We start from the raw sequence: 19,860 nt of genomic DNA on the forward strand, positions 1-19,860 counted from the left end.
AATCCAGCTGTTGACAGTCTATACCAGTTTTATTGCTCCATTCTCTTCCTTTCCCCCCCCCGGTAAGACCATTATAGTTTCCTCCTATAACCCCTCCGCGGGTCCAGTGCACGCACGGCCAGTATTTGTTAAAAGATGGCTGTGTTTTGACTAAAAGTTGGACTTTCCCCTCCACTACCCTGAAAGACTTTTCCAGGAAGAAAAAGTAGTGTGAGCTTTCAACAATTTCCAATCCATGTGTATCGTCCTCTACTTCCACCAAAACACGTTTTTTTTGTCAGTCAGGAACACTTCCAGTGCTTGAAAAGCATTCAGTGCAGGAATTGTAACAGTCTCATAAAAAATTCTGCTTATTAATTTGATAAGCTTTTGGATTTCTAATGTCAATATCCTGTTCCCTCCATGCTTCATCTTTTGAGTCGTAATTTTTATGTTCTGTGCTTTTATTTTGGTGAATTTCCGGCAGTACAGGAAGTGCTATCCACTACAAGTGGATAGCACTTCCTGTACTGCCGGAAAGCGCATTTGTGTCGAAGAAAGATAATTACCAATGTGTCTAAAATCCCTAAGACAAATTCAGTACACATTTTTTAATAACATGGCACAATTTACATAACACATGTTTAAATGAGCGGCATGCTGAAGATTCAGTCACTTAATTTTTTGACAATTTTGTACATGATCTACAAATACTTTCAGATTTTTTTTCACCTGTACATGTTAACAGCCCAAAAAAACAAAAACAAATCTCATTTAACAATCTTTTTGCAATACGCATCAACTAACCACCATGGCTCTGGTGTACATTTTTATCTTGAATTAAAATAACACTGCACAAAATATTCACCGAATTTGAAGCGCACAACTAAACTTTCGGTGGACTACTAAAAATAGATCTCTGCTTGTTTGAAACAAAATGTCCATAGTTATCTTTTTTTGTCTTTTGATTTTGTAGGTACCACAACTGAAGAAAGCACTTTGAATACACCAACAGAATCTAGTTCCAAAACGTGTACTTTACACACCTTCATTGGAGCAAATTGCTCCGTTTGTTTTTACAATGATGTTTTCTCCCACAACATGACCAAAAGGCAGTCGAGTGAATTCAAGATGGTCTTCACATTTGTGCTGCCTGTTCTTTCATACAGAATCTTCTTTAAATACAATATAGTCTCTTGGATTGTCTTTAAGTACCAAGTGATTCTGAAAACAACATAATTGATTTAAAGCAGTGGTTCTTGACCTTGTTGGAGGTACTGAACCCTACCAGTTTCCTATGCGCATTCACCGAACCCTTCTTTCTTGAAAAATACATATTTTTTTTCAAATTGGTTTTACTGATGAACAAAATGAACAGGAAAGTAGCCTTTTCTTCAAATTTGGCTCGCTTCACCTTATATTCAGAAAATGTTGCGTTCTTGTATTCCGCATTTCCATGCAGCTTAAAGCTACTGAACGTAGAATATTCCATTTCGAATTGCTACTGCCACCTGCTGACGAAAAATGAAACTGCACATACCGTTCTTCACACGCATACCGCGCACATTACGTCACATCCGCAGACAGGGCGCGGGGAATTCTAACCCGAATCCAGTCTGAAAACTATCGGCCAGAGGCTTGCAGGAGTACCCATTGTGAACAGGTAAGGTGTTAATCTACTAAATAGGAGGCATTTCAGTCGTAAATGGTCAAATAAAAAGCTTATTGTAAAGTTATTTTGGGGAAAAAAGTTCCATATTGCAGCTTTAAGGAAGTTTTTATTTTTGCTAAATCGCTAATTGTGCTTGACTAGAATTGCTCAACTATATATTTATAAAGCACTTTAAAACAGCCACCACTGTTTTCTTAAGCTGGAACCCAGGATACAATGAAAACAGCAGAAGCCTTAGAATTGAAGCCTGTGGAACACCATGAGTTCCGTTATATCAATTCATATTGCACATATTCGTCCAACCACTTTCTTTTTTTGCTCGACATAATGTGAAGGGATTCAAATAATAAAGAAATCACACAATGTATCATCACAACGGCCACAAGTCGACAACTGAGCTCACCAAATTCCCTGCAACACAGGTAGGCTAAGCAATGTAGCACGATCACCTGCAGCCAATGATCAAGGTTAAGAACCACTGATTTAAAGCTTTCATCTGTCTACATTAAGCAAACAATTTGAAAAGTATGGTCAAGTTGTGGAGAGAATACAGCGTTTTTGACCTTTATTGGTAAAGAGCATTGGTGACGGAGGGAGGCCAGACTTGTTGCATAGTAGAAGATGGTTCTATGGTACAATGCTAATCTGCTGTGCCAATCCAAAACTTTTTTTTTTTTGCAAAAGCACATTCTGAATCACTGCCTAAATACTTCTTTATGTACATTTGTCCAAAGTAAAGCTTTCAAATCACCCTTTTGCATATTTGTACCATAATCCATACAAAGCGAGCACAGTGACTGTACATTTTATCTACACACTTTGCTGTCTGTCAGTGCTAAAGTATCTGTACATTCCAAAATCGCACTCCACTTTGCTATACAATAGAAAGACTGGACACCCACACACACACACAAAGCTGGAGCAACATTGGAAAAAAAGGTCTGGAAAAGCAAAAGTTTCTGTGATTATTGTCTTGAGAAAATCGACTCCTTGTGTGGGCCCACATAAGTTATTCACAGCTATGTTACAGTCTTGCTTTGCCCAAAGCTAAGTGCTGGGTGGGAGTTAAGCGTCAGCGAGGTGAGGCTCAGCTCACCGTGCCTCGATGTCCTTGTGAGGAGGTCTGTCTCTGATATCAGTGGCCAGGGGAGCAGTCCGTCTAGGTGAGCCTGGTCTGGCGCCCAGCGTGGGGATGAGTGGGGGCGGGGCGCTAAGGGAGGCGGTGGGCGGAGGTTTATTCAGAATACTGTTCTGATGAGCAGCGGCCGCTGCGGCGGCGGCAGCGGCCGCCGAGGGGCTGACCCTGGAGTAGTGCATGCCCGGTAGTCCCGGGGCCATGAGGCCCTGGGCGTGGTGGGGTAGGTGTCCGTCAAGGGCCGGGTGGTGCATGGCGGGGTGGATGCGCCCATGCTCGTAGTCCTCTCTGAGGAGGCGCTCGCGTTCCTCCAACTGTGCGCGCTCGTGCTCTCTCCTCTGCTCCAAGGCGAGAGAATGCACGTGGTCGCGGTTGAAATCGTGAGGCTCGCGCTCCCTGTAGGAACGCTCGACCTCGTAAAGGCGTGGAGCCGTCAGACGGTGGAGGGAATCGTTCCTGAGCAACAGATCCCGAGCCAGGGGGTCCCGTCGGTGAATATCCAATCCCCTGTAAGGGTCCCTCATTGGGTCCCAGTGGAAGGCGGGGTAGGGGAAGCGTTCGGCGCCCGGGATTGGGCTGATACCCATGAAGGGCGCCACCACTCGAGTTCTCTCAAGACTGCTCATGTTGTTGATCGGATGAACCCCTGCCATGCCCATGGGCATCGGCATTGAGGAGGGAGGGTGGTGGTTGGGCGCCGACGACACCAAAGGGTGCTCGCTGCTTTTCTCCGTCGCTCCCTCTTGGTCCTCCTTTCGCTCTTCTTTCACTTTCACGTCACTGTTCTTCTTGTTCTCAAACGGAAGCTCTCCTTTCTTCTCCGCAAGCTCCCTGCTCAGGCCACCGTTGGGACGCTCCAGGCTCGTCTGTCTGATGTAAGGCGAGGCCGTGCCCCTGTTGGACACTTTGTCCTCTGATACTCTCCCGTCGTGGATCGCCGGCGCGTCCTTCTCGCTGTGTTGGTTGTCTTTGAGCTTGTGGTCGTCCGTGCTGCCGTCTTTCCAAGAGTCTACGATTTCCCTTTCTCTGTCTTTGGCCTTGTTCTCCTTGTCTCTCTGAGGGTCTCCGGAGGAAGGGGGCAGGTGGTTCCGATGGTGCTCAGGGGGACGATTGTGACCGAGAAGACCGATGGGGTTCACTGGGACCGGGGAGGCGTGGCTCGGGTGACGTTTCTCCACAGATTCCCTTGAACACAAAAAACAGATTTCATTATTATGACCATGTAGACTGTTAGGTTCAATCAACCTAGAACATTTAATAAACAGACAAGGAAGGAATACAAGAGACTTAGATTCGTTTTGCTCGCGAGGAGAACGGACAGAGATGTGCTCAGTTACAATCTCCTACCGCTCTGAAGCACATTCTGTCAAGCTCTCTTTTTATTTTTTTTAGGGCGGCACCTGGTCACATAGTTTTTGCTGCTCTAAAGGTTGGGGGTACACACAGCAGCAACCATCACGGATATGAGTCATTGCGCAGATAATAATACAGACATGTTTTTTTTCAGCGCTAAAGGCAGCCAAAGTTCAACAGTTCATCCGCAAACTGTTTCAGCCGCTATCTTGTGATAAGGGCACAGTTCCTGTTTTGCAGCTGCAGGAGCCTGAGCCCTGCTTTTTCTCACGGTGCTCTGCGCTCTTCAGATAACTTCAATTTACACAATTCAAACAAGGTTATACCGCTAAATAAATGCTTTGCAATACTATAAGAGTAAATATGGGATAATTTATATAAATTTATTCGAACATAGACATTATTACTTCTCCCAAGCACAAATGTTTTGATTTCATTTCATTGCTTAGCACTTTGTGATTATGGGGCAGAATTGGAAGGTTTTCCACTAAAAATCCAATTTGCAGATGGCTCTGAAAGATTATCCTGAATCATTGTCCTGTGGTGTGACTACACTGAGTTTGGCCAAACTACGTACTCTGTGAATTTTACTTGAAATGGAACAATAGCCAATTACAAAGTGACCTGAAGCATGCACTGTTACGAACACAAATACAGAAGCAACTGGATGTGTTGATGTAACGTGTCTCCAAAGTCATTCACCACAATCAAAATGACAAGTAGAGGAGTTTAGGCTAACACTTAGCCTAGCTTCTTCTTCTACTCCTACCATTATTACTACGACAATGACTACTCTTTCTTCTAAGGATGGGCGACTACCGATACCAGGTATTGGTATTGGGCTGATACCCAGACTTATTTCAAGGAATCAGTACTCGTGACGGCAGACTTAGGATCAGGAACTAGAATTTAGAAATTAGAAGAATAGAAAATTGACACTTATTTCATGCAAATGTAAGGGGAAATGTTACATTAGGTTGTATAGGTCTTTCTTTAAAATGATCTGTCATTGTTTAAGAAAAAATTTATGTATCAAAAGTACTATTGGTATTTGTACTTGGTATCGGTATCAGAGACAAACCGATATTGGGTTTGGGGTTTTGGTAATTTCAGGTACACCAGCCATAAGAGCAGTGACCACACTTTTTTTTCCTCATGTGTGGGATGTATCTCTTAAAATATCAGTTAAATGTAGTGATGGGAAAATGAAGCTTCATGAAGCACTACTTTTTAATTTACTATAATGAAAAATCCAAAACTATAAGAACCCTGTTACACATACAGTACAGATTTTTAACATTTAACGAGTGAAGGACATTTCCACGGCATTTTTAAACTAAGAGTGCCATCTTCATGAAGGTTCATTTGTGCATCACTAGTTAAATGTTAAAAATCTGTACTGTATGTGTAACAGGGTTCTAATAGTTTTTTAATTATAGTACATTTTAATTTGACTTACTTTTAATTAGTATTTAGAGTAGGGTTGTTTTTTATTTTCCGCAAAATGCTTTGTTTTAGTTGAGTTTTTTCTTAGTTTTGTATTATTTTTTAGTATTAGTTTAAGAAATAAATAAATACAGTATTCGTCTGTCACTAAGTATGGTGTAATAAAGTAACATCATTACAATTCCCAAATGACTGTTCGACCTCCTTGTTCTGTATGGCTGCACAGTAATACCAAAATAAATAAATTTAAAATAAACCTTGACATTAACTGACAAATAGAAGAGATATTTTTTTTCTATTTTAGAAGTAATTATTTCATTAGTTTTCTTAATTATAATACCTTTGACGTTATTTAACATGAAACCTACCTGTCTTTGTCGTCTTTACTGCTAACGGAATCCCGTTTGTCAGAATCCCTGTCTCTCTCGTGTGAGCTGACCGAGGCGCTCCTCTCCGAGTCTCCGGGTTTCAGCCAAGGCGGGGGTGTGGGGAAGGAAGGTGGCGTGCGGTGCAGGCGGTTCCAGGGCTCCTGGTGGTTGCTGTTGGCACCGCCGCCAAAGTGCTGCTGCGAGTTGGGGCCATCTTTATGGCCGAACATGGCGTTGGCCGCTGTCAGGGATTCAACACACGGAAAAGCACAGCAGGACGCAAGTTAAATGCGTATCGCAACCGTTGTGCAGCCATGTTTGTTTTCAAATACACTTTTGGGAAATGTATGTTCATGAGGCTAAAACTCACTTAGTGCTGGATTTCCCAGTCCTCCGAACGCTGAAGAACTGAGAGCTCCCAGCCCGCCGAAGGAGGGCGGCCGACTGAAAGGTTCTGAATGAGGGGATGAAAAGTTAGCTTGATGGGAATATCATCAGCAAATTCACGTTCACGCCTACCTAAGTGAGTTGCTGGGGTGAGGAAGTTTGCAGGGTGGTGGGGTGGATGGCTGAAGGGACCTGCTGATGGGTGGGTTGGACCTGAGGAGGCAAATAAACACGTTTCTTTTTTTTATTTCAACATTCCTCCGAAAATAATGTTGTAACATGATGTTATGAAGTTTAACTTATTTCTTTCCCCTTTCATCTCTCTTTTAAAAATAAATGTAAATAAATAAATAATAAATAAATGAAAACATGATCATCCAAACACATCAAACAAACGGGTTTGACTGCCTGGGACTGTTTGCAAACATACTCTGGTGCAGCTGGGATCAGTTCAGCTAAATTGAACGATGCATGGACCAGAAGTGACACGATTTATCGGAACTGAGTACCGATACCAGGTATCAGTATCACGTTGATACCAGGCCTTATTTCTGTGTGCGTTAGGGGAGAAGGGGCGGATCTTCCTTACATTTTGTATTTTGAATGTTTTAATTGCACAACACTTTGAGCTCCAGTTTTATGTATGAAAAGTGCTATATAAATAAAGTTTGATTTGATTTGATTGTATGGTATCGGTACAACGGCGCTCTCTTGTGGCCGTTTTAGTAACAGGAACAAAAGGCACACGTCTGACAGATGGCCATCTTTTATTTATTTAAATTATTTCTACTGTGTGTTCTATATAAAATATGTATTTTATGAAAAAATGAAAAAGATAACATAAAATGGACATTAATTTCATGGCTTTTTAAGGAAAAACGCTACATTGGGATATATAGGTCTTTCTTTTAAATTATCTACCATTTTTAATTTTTTAGGAAATTTTACATATCGAAACTACTAGTGGTATTGGTACTTGGTATCGGTATCGTGACCACTCAGGAGTACTCCAACTGTTGTCGGTTTGAAAAAATTAAATAAAAAATGGTATCGAGCATCCCTACTTAAAACCATATCGTCGCTGCCCTATGAAAAGCACTTTTTTGTCATTTTATTTTTTACATTGTTAAGTTTATGGGATGAAACTGAATGCAGACATCCCAAAAACGTAAAAAATAAAAAGGACAGTAGTGTTTTTCACAGGACAGCGACGATATGCTTGCGCGTAATACCAGCAATTAACATGAAATTATCAAAATGTCATATATGTGCTTTACAGGGCAACTTTTTGTCCAGTGTTGAAGATGCCAAAATTCACTTTCCGTGAACATCAAAGTGTAAACCCACCAAGGTTCAGTGTTTTATTTAGTAAAAATTTGACTTTGGTTAAGGTGAGGTGAGCAGTTGGAAGGAAAAAAGTAAATACATAAAAAGGGATTTGTTTTTTTTTAAACCTACATTTACTCAACTTCACTTGAAAGACAAAATTGAGTTGTTTTACATTCCTAAAGTTGCACTTTATAAATATTAAATAATGTTGTTTGGAGACAGTTTGTCCACTGGAAAATGTTTGAAATTCTTGGTACTTTTTGAAAAAGAAGCTTCAAGTCTTATGTTGTGTGATTATGTAAACTAGATGTTCTCCACCGTGCTTTTTGATAAAATCATTAACATGTGTAATGTCTCCCACAAATGTATAAACACCATCAGTATTTGCTTTTATTACTAAGACTAACAAATGATAATTTGACGACTTAATTACTGATAGTGTCATTCTCAAAAATGTGCTCTGGGTGTAAACCTTCAACTGCATTTCAGAGCAAAATCCAGTTTGTACCAATGGTTCCAGCCAAAAAGTGTTCTGTAACAACATTCCACCTTTTGAGCTGATTTCTAATCAGATGGTGGTTCACCTGCAGCAGAAAAGAGCGTGGCGGGCCGTGCCAGGTCACTGGGGTGATGGATGGCACCAAAGAGGCCCGGGCCCGGGGGTCGACTCAGGAACTCGGGCTTGAGGCCAAAATCTAACTTGTGAGGGTCGACCTGCATCTGCTGCTGTGACCAGAACACAGAAACACATGTAAAAAACGCTTAATGGAAGTGGAATTCCTTGGAGTTGGTATTAGTCTATTTATAACGACAATCCTCTATGATTACACTTAATTTAGCCCGATTTCAAAAGGAAAGTCCAAAGAATCCTCACCTTGACTTTTTGTTGGTGGTGGTATATCTGCCAGGCAGTGTGGACGTGCATGGCACACCACTTTCCTGGCTTCTAAAGGCACAAGATACAAATATACAACAATCATACAACATGACTCTTATACGGAAGAGGATTAGGGCCAGGATTCTGACTTTATTCTCAGAATTCTCACTTTAAAGTCAGAATTTTGAAAATAAAGTGAGAATCCTGCCAAACTCAAGCATCAAAATTCACGTGTCACAATAATGAAATATTACAATAACAGTGTATGTATTTTTGGTAAGAGGTCATGCCTCATGTCTCTTTTAAGTATGACAGACAGATTACTCACCCTGAGAATTGGCCGAAACGGATCCGCTAGCTACACAAAGGAGGGAGAGGGGAGGAAAACAGGTGGATCATTTTTATTTGGAATCAATACTTTGCACTGAGATGAAGGAAACACAATTTCACTGTGAAATTCACAAAACTCAAATTTTGCAGTGGAATTGCAGCGGGAAGTCAGTGTAGTACTGTTAATTTCGTCAATGATAACTAAACAAAAATATTTTTCGCCAACACACATTTTTCTCAGGACTAAAACTAGACTGGACCAAACCCTCATTAATAAACAATACCTAAATCAGTATATATTTTCAGCAACTAATGCATTTTTTTTTTTACTTCACTTCCATTTTCACTGAAGCAACTCCCTTCGCTCCCGCTGTTTTACTGGATTTTGACTGATTTTGCAAGATCCACAGAATATTGTGTTCTATTGCTATAATAACATGGAACCTACCAAAAGAAAGATTAGAGTCTCTTCTTTTATCATAAGTATATTTCTATCTGTTTCCGTTTTGCAGAAATGAGTAAGTTTCATCATTATTCACAAATCTGTTTAGAACTGTGGGTAAATGGGCTTTTTTTCAACATGGCCCTGGTTGATCTCTTATACTCTGCTTCCACCTGCTGGCCGTTTTTTGTAACAACTACCATTTCTTCACCCGTTCTCTGCAGTTGAGAGGCTGCATCAAAGCCTTCTGTATGCTCTAGCATAAAAAACAAAACAAATACGTCTTTGGGACACTTAAAATATTTAAAATAGAATGTATTCATACATTTTTGGGAGCAAATGAGTTAATAAAAACTGGTCTAAAATCTATGGACATTTTAGTTCATGAACAAAAACGAGACAAAAATGATATGATTTTGTAAAATCTTGTCTCTTCTAATCTGTCACTGTGACTTTGCAGCTAGCGAGTGCAACATGCACAAACACATGGATAGACAGGAGGTGGATTCATGGTGAAAGGTTTGAGGAAAAAAGAAAGAAGTAAATTATCATTATATCATAACATTAATCCAACAACTATAACGTTCCAACAATAATGTTAATCCGACCGCTAACTAATGTTGGCAAATTTACTAGCTTAGCCACTTGTTGATATACTGTAATTGTGTGTCAAGTTGTTTTTTGTCAAAAAGATGAGAACATTTTAATGTGAAATAGTTTTAGATCCGAAATGTTCAACCTTATTTCCTTACAAAAAAATATACAGGGGTAAACATGATTGTCCTGACTAAAACGTTGACAGTTTTTGTTGACTGGACAAATAAAACTGTTTTTTGGGGACTAAAATGCTAGATTTATCGTCGACTAAAAGTTGACTAAATGAAAACGGGATGAGATTGATTAAGTATGATAAAAACTAACAAGCATGATTGAAACTGGACTAAAACTGAGATTACATTAAAAAAATGCCAGATAAAATTAACACTAAATGTAGTGAATTTTTTTTTTTTAGCAACTAGACACATATTGTATTGGCTTAGGCATATATTCTCTCGTTCAACACACCCACCATGCGTAAACTGGAAATTCACGCGCAATCACCAAAGAGGTGGCCCTAATTTCGGAATCGCTGAGTTTTCATAACACATGAGATCCATTTTGAAAATATGTCACACCTCAATTGTGAATTAATTTGCATAGTGGAAGTTATGCTAATAGTCACCAGGCACGTGCGCGGATCAGCTAACAGGCTACTATGAAGGAGCATGTTTGCTGGTGTTCTGTATTTAATAAATACAATAAAAGTAATTAATCACATTACTGTGCTCATGACTCAATGCTTGTTTGCTTCAATAGAAAAGCGTGTGAGTCAGCTGTTGTTTAACGTTGCCTAGCAACGCGTTGTGGGTGCGTCACAAGCGGTTTAGATCAAATAAAAGCAAATGATTCAATACCAAACTTACCATCCCTAATTACGATGACTGCAGATGTTGTGAGAGGTGCTTTCAGACAAGCTCGAAGCCAACAGCACCAGGTGAAGCCACTGGCGGCCATCTTGCATTGCTATTGGCTAAGCTCGCTTAACATTGATTTACTTCTGGGAGAAGTGCTAAAACTAGGGTGTCATAAAAATTGAAGGATGCAAGAGCCACTTTGCCAAAACCAATCAATCAAGCAATGACGTGTTTTATTGATTTTAGCATTTTTTTCTATTATTAGTTATTTTAAACTTTCTGTTTAGGGTGACAAGACAAATAGATTTTTCATGTTTTCCCAAAACTCTGTATCCCACTCGAATAGATCCGCCCCTGCTCTGAGCAGAACTTCATAATCTGTAATATCTGTAAAATGTTGCAACAAGCTCTTTCCCCCAATGTTTTAAACAGATTCGTGCATAATGATGAAACTTAGCTATGTTCTAATGCTAATTGCTGCAAAACGGAAACAGATAGAAATATACTTTTTTCCCTGATGAAAGAAGAAACTCTAATCTTTCTTTTGGTAGGTTCCATGTTTTTATAGCAATATAACAGAATATTCTGTTGGCCTTGCAAAATCAGTCAAAATCCAGTAAAACAGGTGGGAGCAAAGGGAGTTGCTTCAGTGAAAATTGGCTCGGAGCGAATGAGTTAAAGAAAAATATTACTTTTAGTTCATTGGCCAAGTGTGCCTAATTCAATGTGTGGTTAGTTTTTGACTGAGAAGGTTCGATTTCCTCACCCTTGGGTCCTTCTGTAAGAAAGTATGTGGGACAGCGCCAGGTCTCGAGGACACATCGAGATGATTCGAGGTCTACAAAAGACGAGATAAACAATTAAAAAAAGAAAATCAGTAAATTGCGTCTTATTTGAAGTTGTTAGAAGGAGTGCGTTGTTACCTTGGGCTGAAATGCGCCCTGCAGTGAGCTGAAGGGCCCCGTTGGAGGGATGACAGGAGGGAGGCCCGACATGGCCGGCGGGTACGAGTGAAAGAGCTGAAGATGAAAAGACGGAGAGGAGGCACCACTTAGAAAGATGCAAGAGAATGTGCAAACATCAACCTCAAAAATCAAATAGGCTTCTTTATTATTATTAAGATGATTTTTCGACAAAAAAGCACAAGACATGAAAGTAGAGTACCCCCCCCCCCCAAGAATTAGCTAGCTCCAGCTTCTTTGATATCAAAAACTAGGCTGACGCAACGTTTGCGAGGCTAATGAAAAGCAAGCAAACAAGTGATCAAGGCTTTCATAAAGTAGCCTGCTGTGAAACACGTGGTCATCTGTCTCTCATTATCATACCAATTAGAACGTTCTTGTCAATCGTCTAAAAAAAAAATGAAGCTATTTTCTTATTTTTAATAGACATATAAGCACAGAAATTAGGCAACATATTATCATCTATGACAATATTATCCATACTGTTAAAATGAATACATTATCTTTGTAAAGGCAAAACCTTCAATAAGACTCAAAAAGACAGTAATACAAAAATCGGATTTGACTGAAGAAGGAATGGCAACAAAAAAAAAATCTGTCAGTCATCAGCCAAGAAACTTAAAATCAGTGATATCCTAACCATGGACCGGGGCTCATTTAAAGCCCGCCATCCATTTATCAGCGGCATATACTCAAAACTACATTTGTACTACTTCTAACAAATTCATTTTACATTCTCTAAGGCTTTTCTATATATAACATGTTATATAAAATGTTAAGTTGGTAACATTTCTTTTCACAACACCATAGTGAATAATGGCTAACTAATTTTAAAAAGCCAGGCCACCCTAATATATTAACTACATGCTTTATCACATTTTATAATACAATATTTTCTAACTGTAATATATATTTCCTGTTGGGCTGATTTTGGCGTGTTTAAATATGTCAACATTTTTTGAAGTGGCCCAAGCATCTTTCGATTTTTCTGTATGTGGCCTTCGGAGAAAAAAGTTTGAGCATCCCTACTTCTTCTCATTATACTGTAATACTAGTTTGTTCTTATTAGTAAGCATAATGTACATTGCACTGTTATCTTTATTTTTAAAATAAGGTTGATGCATAATAATATAGAAAAATATTGGAAAGTTTTCTAAAAATCAATACATGCTTTTGCAATCAATCTGACGTATACAATTGTACAGTACAAAAAAAGGAAAATTATGCCAACCAACCATGTTTGAATTAATATATTGGATTTATTTTGTACGTTGTTTATACGGAAACGCAGAACTGCCAATGTGGATTTTTGAGTGCTGGCTACGTTTGAACTTAGTCGCAAGAGGCTAAATGCTACAAACTGTATATTTTCCCATAATGCCACGGTGTATTATATAGAAAGAGGCAACGTAAGATGGCCGCCAAGGCACTTCCGATGGCTTCACTTCTCCCGACGGCGACTAAGTGGCATTGAGAGTCCATTCATACGTAAGTCAGTTCGAACGTGCTAGCGAGAAGTACGTTCCAACATGTTTGCAAATACGTACTCGCCTGTCAAACATTTTTTTTTTTACACATTGGCAGTTCCATGCTGAATGTTATGTTTGAAAAAAATAATGACGTTTTGAAAAAAAAATTAAACAAGCAAAATATAAGATTAGGAAGCAAAGTGAAAACTCACGCTGTGTCTGTAGAAGGGGTCAACCTTAGTTGGGTATTTGTCAAACTGTAAGAGAAAGGAAACAGATCTAAGCACAACATTTAAAGACATCAGGAACCAGAAATGAGCCTCTTTTGGGTATTTCAATACGAAATTGTGAACACACTAATGAATTGACCACTTCCCAACAAGATTTTTTTTCCCCCTTTGGTGATCATGTGTAGATCTTGTAAAACAGCATCTCCTTCGCTCTGTTTTTAGTGGTGGAGGGCAGGCTTGGGGTGAACATTTCCCCAGTCAAGATTAAACTGCGCAGCTATTAAGAGGCACTTTATGGCCTCATTAGCTGTCAGAGGCCAAGCCTTGCTGCCTTTGAGCTATCATCAGAGCCAAGCAAACCTCTTTAGGCCAAGCGCTAATGAGTGTCCGTGGATGTGCGTTTTAAAGCTTTAGCTCGTTGCCTGTGCTCGCACCAACAGTGAGGATCTTAATGTAAGGCTTATGTCAGTAATGAAAACACCCGAACGGCGCCATGTGATGTCATTACATTCAGAATGAATTAAGTGTATTACGTTTGAAAACTTGGCTGTGGATATGCCTTAAGCGAGTTATTGCCAATTTAGAAATAGAGGGCCAGAAACAACTCAAGAATGGCTTTCTGGGTGAATAAAAGCATCATTGTGGCATGGACAGACACACGCGGTCATCATTGAGAGGCGCCACAAAGCCACAAGTATGTACGACGTGCTGCTTAAACACACTCCAGTTTGTGTCAATCTTCACTATTACAGCCCCAGTGGGAAAACATTAGTGATAGACCGATACGTTTTTTTTCAATGCCGATATCGGTTATTAGTAGTCAAGGAAGCCGATATTCATTTGCATTAAAAGAAAAAATATTAGGTTTTTTTTTTTTATATAAAAAAACAAACAAACAAACACACCTTTTCTTTTAATTTTAAACATATAAAGAATTGACAGATTTGTGTAAAAATGATAACAAAAATTGCAGGGAGCTTCCAGGGTCCAGCATGTATTAAGCTAATTAAAAATTAAGCAAGTAAATAGTTCCTTGAAACTGTAAACTACTACTGTAAATAAAGTTTTCTAAAATTTCAACATTTATTAAGTGGAAATTTAAATTAGAAATAGACTGATGTTTTTTTTCAGGGCCGATACCGATGCCAATAACCGATATTTGATGCCAATATTAAATTTCAGTAAAAAGGCATCAAAATTATTTAAAATATAATTGCCAATCGGTTGTAATATCTTAAAACATGTTTATTGAACAATTTTTCAGGCTTTGCAAAGTGTAGATTTTTATTTTTATTTGTTTATCTTAGACAATTGACATCCTTTTAAATTTGGAACAAAACGTTCAGGGAGCTCCCAAGGTTATCAGTACGTCTTAAGTTAAATGGAAACTTAAGCAAGTAAATACTTTTTTTCAAAATGTAAATATACCTCAAATCTTAAAACTTTCACATTTCTTTGTTTTAAACAAAAACAAATGGTTCAGAAGGTTCTCAGATATAAGTAGCATCTCTTATAAAGTTAACTGAAAAATGAAATAAATAGCTCCCTGAGATTTAAATGGTTTTCGATTTACCGTATATCGGCCGATACCGATATTCGTCAAAAGCCCAATATCAGCGTCCCGATTATCGGTCTATTCCTAATATAAATACTGTAGGTCCATAAATGAATAGTTCCCTGTATCTCACTAAGTGGCAAATGCATGCGAATGTAATTAATTTTGGGGTTTTGTCAAGGTTGGTAAAAGGATTCAAAAGATCTTCGTAGTGAAAAATTATCTGAATATGTTCAAAATGTGTTTACGACAAAAACTGTCTGTAAGCATTTTACAAATCTGGATGAAAACCCTAAATTCGCTACGTTTGAGATTCCAGCTTTATCGGCCATCACATTCGTAAAAAGGTAGATGCCGATGTTTGTCAAAATGCCAAATATCGGCACCGATAATCAGTCTATCCCTAGAAAAGCAGCACTCCCGCCCACCCGCTCCTCAAAATGTGTGAAACACATTAATACAAGACCAAACACGGTTGCATTCTACTTATCCTCACATTTCTGGCAGGGGTACGCACCATGGATGGTGCAGGAGTGGGCATAATGGCGTGGGGGAATGGCGTGAAGGTGTGCTGGTGCGTGTGCTGGTGGGTGTGTTGGTGCTGATGCTGGTGCTGATGCTGGTGCTGGTGGAACTCGGTGCGCAGGTAGGGCGGGGGGCCCAGCGAGGCGCCGCGGTCGGCGCTTTGGGAGGCCAAGAAACGAGTGTTGAGCTCCTGGCGTAGAAGGTCTTGCTCTGGAAATAGGGAAGGGAAGGAACGGTCACGCTAACATTGGAGGACGCGATTATTGTGAAAAGCAAATCTCGAATATGTACTATTTGTTTTGATGGACTGAAACGTTTGTAAAGAGGGTCCATCAAGATTTCACAGTAGTTTACTAACTGCTTAACAATTCAACAGAATCTGATCCAACGATCAATCCACAGAATGACATCAGACGCCATTTTGTGTAGTATATGTAGGGCAACCATTTTAGCCCAAGGAAAGCTACAAAGCCATAAGCCATGTGGGCTAAAGCTTTAGCCTGAATAAAAGACCTCACTCCCACACAAAAAAAATCTTTATAAAAACAAAAATCCTGACTTGGTTTAGCATGGCAAAAGAGAAACTGAGAAAAAGAAGAGGATCAAGAAGAATTATCTGATCAACTTTTTTAATTGGATTCCATGACATTAGAAAATGTCTTACTTGAAGACGAAGAAAGCAATTTACATTAAAAAAAAAAAAAGCCGAGTTAGAATGTCTGGCAGCTGGAACTTTCAGACTGAGATGAGATTTGATACCCTTAAAGTCCCTCAGAGAGAGCTGTTGTTGTAATTACTTTTTTTTTTTTTTACCCCTGTGGCCAAAAAATAAATATATATATTCACATACTTTAAGCTTTATTGGACTGGGACAGGAAATGGAATTTTCCTCTTCAACATCCGTATGTTTTGAACAAAATGCAACTCATGCTATTTACAATTTCCCTATGGAAAGTGACAAACTGAGAGGTCTTGAAATGCTGATAAAGGTGCAGTTCTCTTTCTGCACTGACATTTAACTCACTGGCAATGCATAGAAATGTGCAGAAGGGCGGTAATTGCTTTTGTAATGCGGTCGTGACGCATTATAAAGGTCATTCAGCCAAAGCATGAGAGAGTACCTTAACTTGAACTATCCGCACAATATAAGTATATATATATATATATATATATATATATATATATATATATATATATATATATATATATATATATATATATATTAACGCAACACTTTTGTATTTTCTCCCATTTTTCACGAGCTGGACTCAAAAATCTAAACGTTTTTCTACATACACAAAAGGCAGTTTCCCTCATATTGTTCATAAATCTGTCAAAATCGGTGTTAGTGAGCATTTCTCCTTTTTCAATCCATCCCACCTCACAGGTGTGGCATATCAAGATGCTGATTAGACAGCATGATTATTGCACAGGTGTGCCTTAGGCTGGCCCCCCAAAAAGGGAACAAAAACAAGTGTTGCATTTATATTTGTTAGTGCTGTCAAAGTTAAAGTGTTAACTCATTGATTAATCACAAAAAAATATCGCATTAATACTGTATTAACGCAGATTAATCACTTAAAAATAACTGTGACCGCAGACGATCCCTTAGCTTCAGTTCCGTTCCTACGCTGGCGATGTAACTGGAATTTCGACTTAAGTCCGATTGCCCCGTTTAAGTCCATATTTACGTCACAATAATTTGTACAGTAATTAAAAAAAATTATTATTTTTTGCACAAAACACGGAAATGTGACACGCCTGATGGCGAGTCCACCTGCTAGATGGACGTTTGTTGCTGGAGATTTCAAATAACTTTGAAATGGCATGATTACTGTAGGAAATCAACGAAAATGAAGGTGCTACGGACGAGGCACGGGCGCCGTAAAGTCGAAACGCGTGCGACGTAGCTCAAAGGACTCCCTGTACATGCATTAAAGTAAAGCATTTAATAAGTGTTTGCGCGTGACAGTCAGAATATTTGTTCATGTCAAACTATTGGGGGTCATTTTTTTTCATTTTAAATTATGCAACTAATTAGTAATTAGTAATAGAAAAAGACAAGGATGAAAGAGTGATCAAAAAACGTTGACGATGTCCTCATAACATTAAATGTGGAAAGAATGAACACATAACAGGTGCTTTTCAAATTTGGCGGGCAAAGAATGTTAATAAAAAGCCTTTTTAATGAAGCGATTAATCGTGATTAATCAAAATTCTAAAATGTGATTAATCTAATTTAAAAAAATGTGGTTGTTTGACAGCTCTAATACATACATATATATATATATATATATATATATATATATATATATATATATATATATATATATATATATATATATTAGGGGTGTGAATCTCTCCACTAGGATGATTTGATTCGATTCAGTGGCATTATGACTTCAATACGGTACGATTCAGTTCGAGATGGTATGATGTAATGAATTTCTTGTTGTCATTTTACACACTGTACATATAAAGGAACTTGTCAGGCATTTCTATCTCATCAATAAAACACAATTGAATACGTATGTTGATAAATTTGAAAGGGAAAAGTTAGACTTGGTTTGATTCAATGCACTCACATTTTTCAAATCAAAACTCATGCATACATATACATCTGTATATAATAATAATCATTATTTTTATTGATTTATTTTTACCCGAGTAGGCACTCCCAGCAGCAGGATGTCCCGGTACTGGCAGGGTGCTAGACGTCAGCGGTGGCGGTGGAGGCAAAGCCGCTGGAGGAGCGAACATATTGGGGTGATGAGGGTGCGGTGAGGACTGCAATGCAGGGGGGAAGCTATGGGGGGTGCTGTGGTTAGCCGCCAGAGGCGAGGGGAAGCGTGACGCGGTGGCGCCTGCCACAGGAGGAGGCGGGTGGTGCTGGGGGAGGTGTGAGGAAGGAGCAGGGGGCCCTTGGGGCTTGCTCCCCGGGGTGCTACTCCTGCTGCTGCTGTAATCATAAAAAGAGAGAGGTGGTGAAAGGAGCAAAGCGCAAGCTCAACACTTGTTCGTCTCCATCCTCACACCTCAAATATCCTACATTTGCAAATGCTATCCACTCACAACATGACTGCATGCAAATACAGTTTTCCAACGGCAAGTGTAACCAAATGAGCATCTGTCCCGGTAGTGAACATTTGCACTGGAGCTCGTTTTCTCTTCCCGAAGCAAACAACGTGTAGTGTGTATGTGTAGTGTGTGTGTGTGTGTTCCCCAGAGGCAGTCACACAGCCTCCGTCTCCAAAGCCCCATGCACTAAGCCTAAAAGCTCATTTGTGATACTGGCGCTCCGTTGCAGGTGCTGGCTGCCATTATTGCCAGCAGGTACCCAAGAGGCCCTGGTGTATTGGCAGAGCAGCAAGGCTGGCGCAGGGTGAGGTTTTGCGCAGCCAAGCTCTGACATCCTGGGTGGGACTAAGTTGGCTCCAAAGGATTTCTTGAGTCTTTAACTTATTGAGTAATACAAATAAGAATGTCAGAATTTTATGACGACGACTGTTATATGCCGAGTCCAAATCATTCCTGCCCGAACATTCTCAATTCTAGAATTACTCCACTGTGCTCCTTTTTTTTTTTATTGTTCCCTCCCACCATCCTCATGTCAAAATTTTTTCCCCCCATCTAAGAAATTCAGGGCGCTAATTAGCGGACTGCCAGGCTTCAGGTATGGGCAGGTGTTCGGGTTATTTGGATGGGTTGTGCATTTTTACATACTTGGCCAGTAAATCTTATTCCCATTTATATTGTTCACAAACACAAGAAATCAAAAGGAAAAGACATAATAATAAATACAAATAATATTTCTTTATAAACATTAAAGTAACATCCAAAATATAATGGGCTGCCCATTACAGGGAGATGTTTTTTTAATTTTTTTTATCAAACATATATCACCTTTTTGTTGGATTATACTGTGTAAATTCAATACCATTTAAAAATGCTTGACAGGAAATACAACAGAAAGTTTCAAAGGTGGCTGTCTTACTTTATATAAATTTTAACATTGTTGTATTGTAATATTATTGATATTGTTGAGATGTTGTATCCTGACCCTGCGATTCCAACCGGATGTCTGTAAATGATTTTTGGGGGAATGTAACAAATGGCACTAAGTAATTTCCATCAAGCAGGACAATTAAGTTTAGCTTCCCACAATGCAATTTGGAACAGTAAAATTGTCGGCCACCTTTTACTGTGTTGGCTGTGTAGAGATCGTAGCGTCAGTAAATTCAGTCATTTAACATTCATTCAACAAAAAAGGAACATGACACAAACTAAGGACATCGAGCATTTAAGATGGACTTCAACGTTTATCTTCACCTTTAGCTACGGTTGCTA

At 39.2% G+C, this 19,860-nt stretch overlaps 1 protein-coding gene across 7 annotated transcripts in view; it reads right to left on the bottom strand.

Annotated features, from left to right (window-relative positions):
* Positions 1-575: 575 nt before the first annotated feature.
* The window catches only part of auts2a (activator of transcription and developmental regulator AUTS2 a), a 385,883-nt gene continuing 366,598 nt past the window's right edge, over positions 576-19,860 (bottom strand). For 2 of the 7 annotated variants that reach the window (XM_086097993.1, XM_086097996.1), the window contains 12 exons: positions 18,177-18,472; positions 15,485-15,723; positions 13,416-13,460; positions 11,696-11,791; positions 11,539-11,610; positions 8,875-8,904; positions 8,544-8,615; positions 8,254-8,392; positions 6,473-6,553; positions 6,324-6,407; positions 5,954-6,194; positions 576-3,971 (listed from right to left, as the gene is read on the bottom strand). In XM_086097993.1, the coding sequence (XP_085954119.1) occupies positions 2,744-3,971; positions 5,954-6,194; positions 6,324-6,407; positions 6,473-6,553; positions 8,254-8,392; positions 8,544-8,615; positions 8,875-8,904; positions 11,539-11,610; positions 11,696-11,791; positions 13,416-13,460; positions 15,485-15,723; positions 18,177-18,472 (2,623 nt within the window). In that variant the 3' untranslated portion in view covers positions 576-2,743. Of the gene's footprint in view, positions 3,972-5,953; positions 6,207-6,323; positions 6,408-6,472; positions 6,554-8,253; positions 8,396-8,543; positions 8,616-8,874; positions 8,905-11,538; positions 11,611-11,695; positions 11,792-13,415; positions 13,461-15,484; positions 15,724-18,176; positions 18,473-19,860 lie in introns of all 7 variants that reach the window. The other 5 variants (XM_086097989.1, XM_086097995.1, XM_086097994.1 and 2 more) reach the window with 4 other exon arrangements.

Source organism: Leptonotus elevatus, chromosome 16, assembly GCF_054856555.1.
Source record: "Leptonotus elevatus isolate MCC_2025b chromosome 16, RoL_Lele_1.0, whole genome shotgun sequence".
Classification (NCBI taxonomy): domain Eukaryota; kingdom Metazoa; phylum Chordata; class Actinopteri; order Syngnathiformes; family Syngnathidae; genus Leptonotus; species Leptonotus elevatus.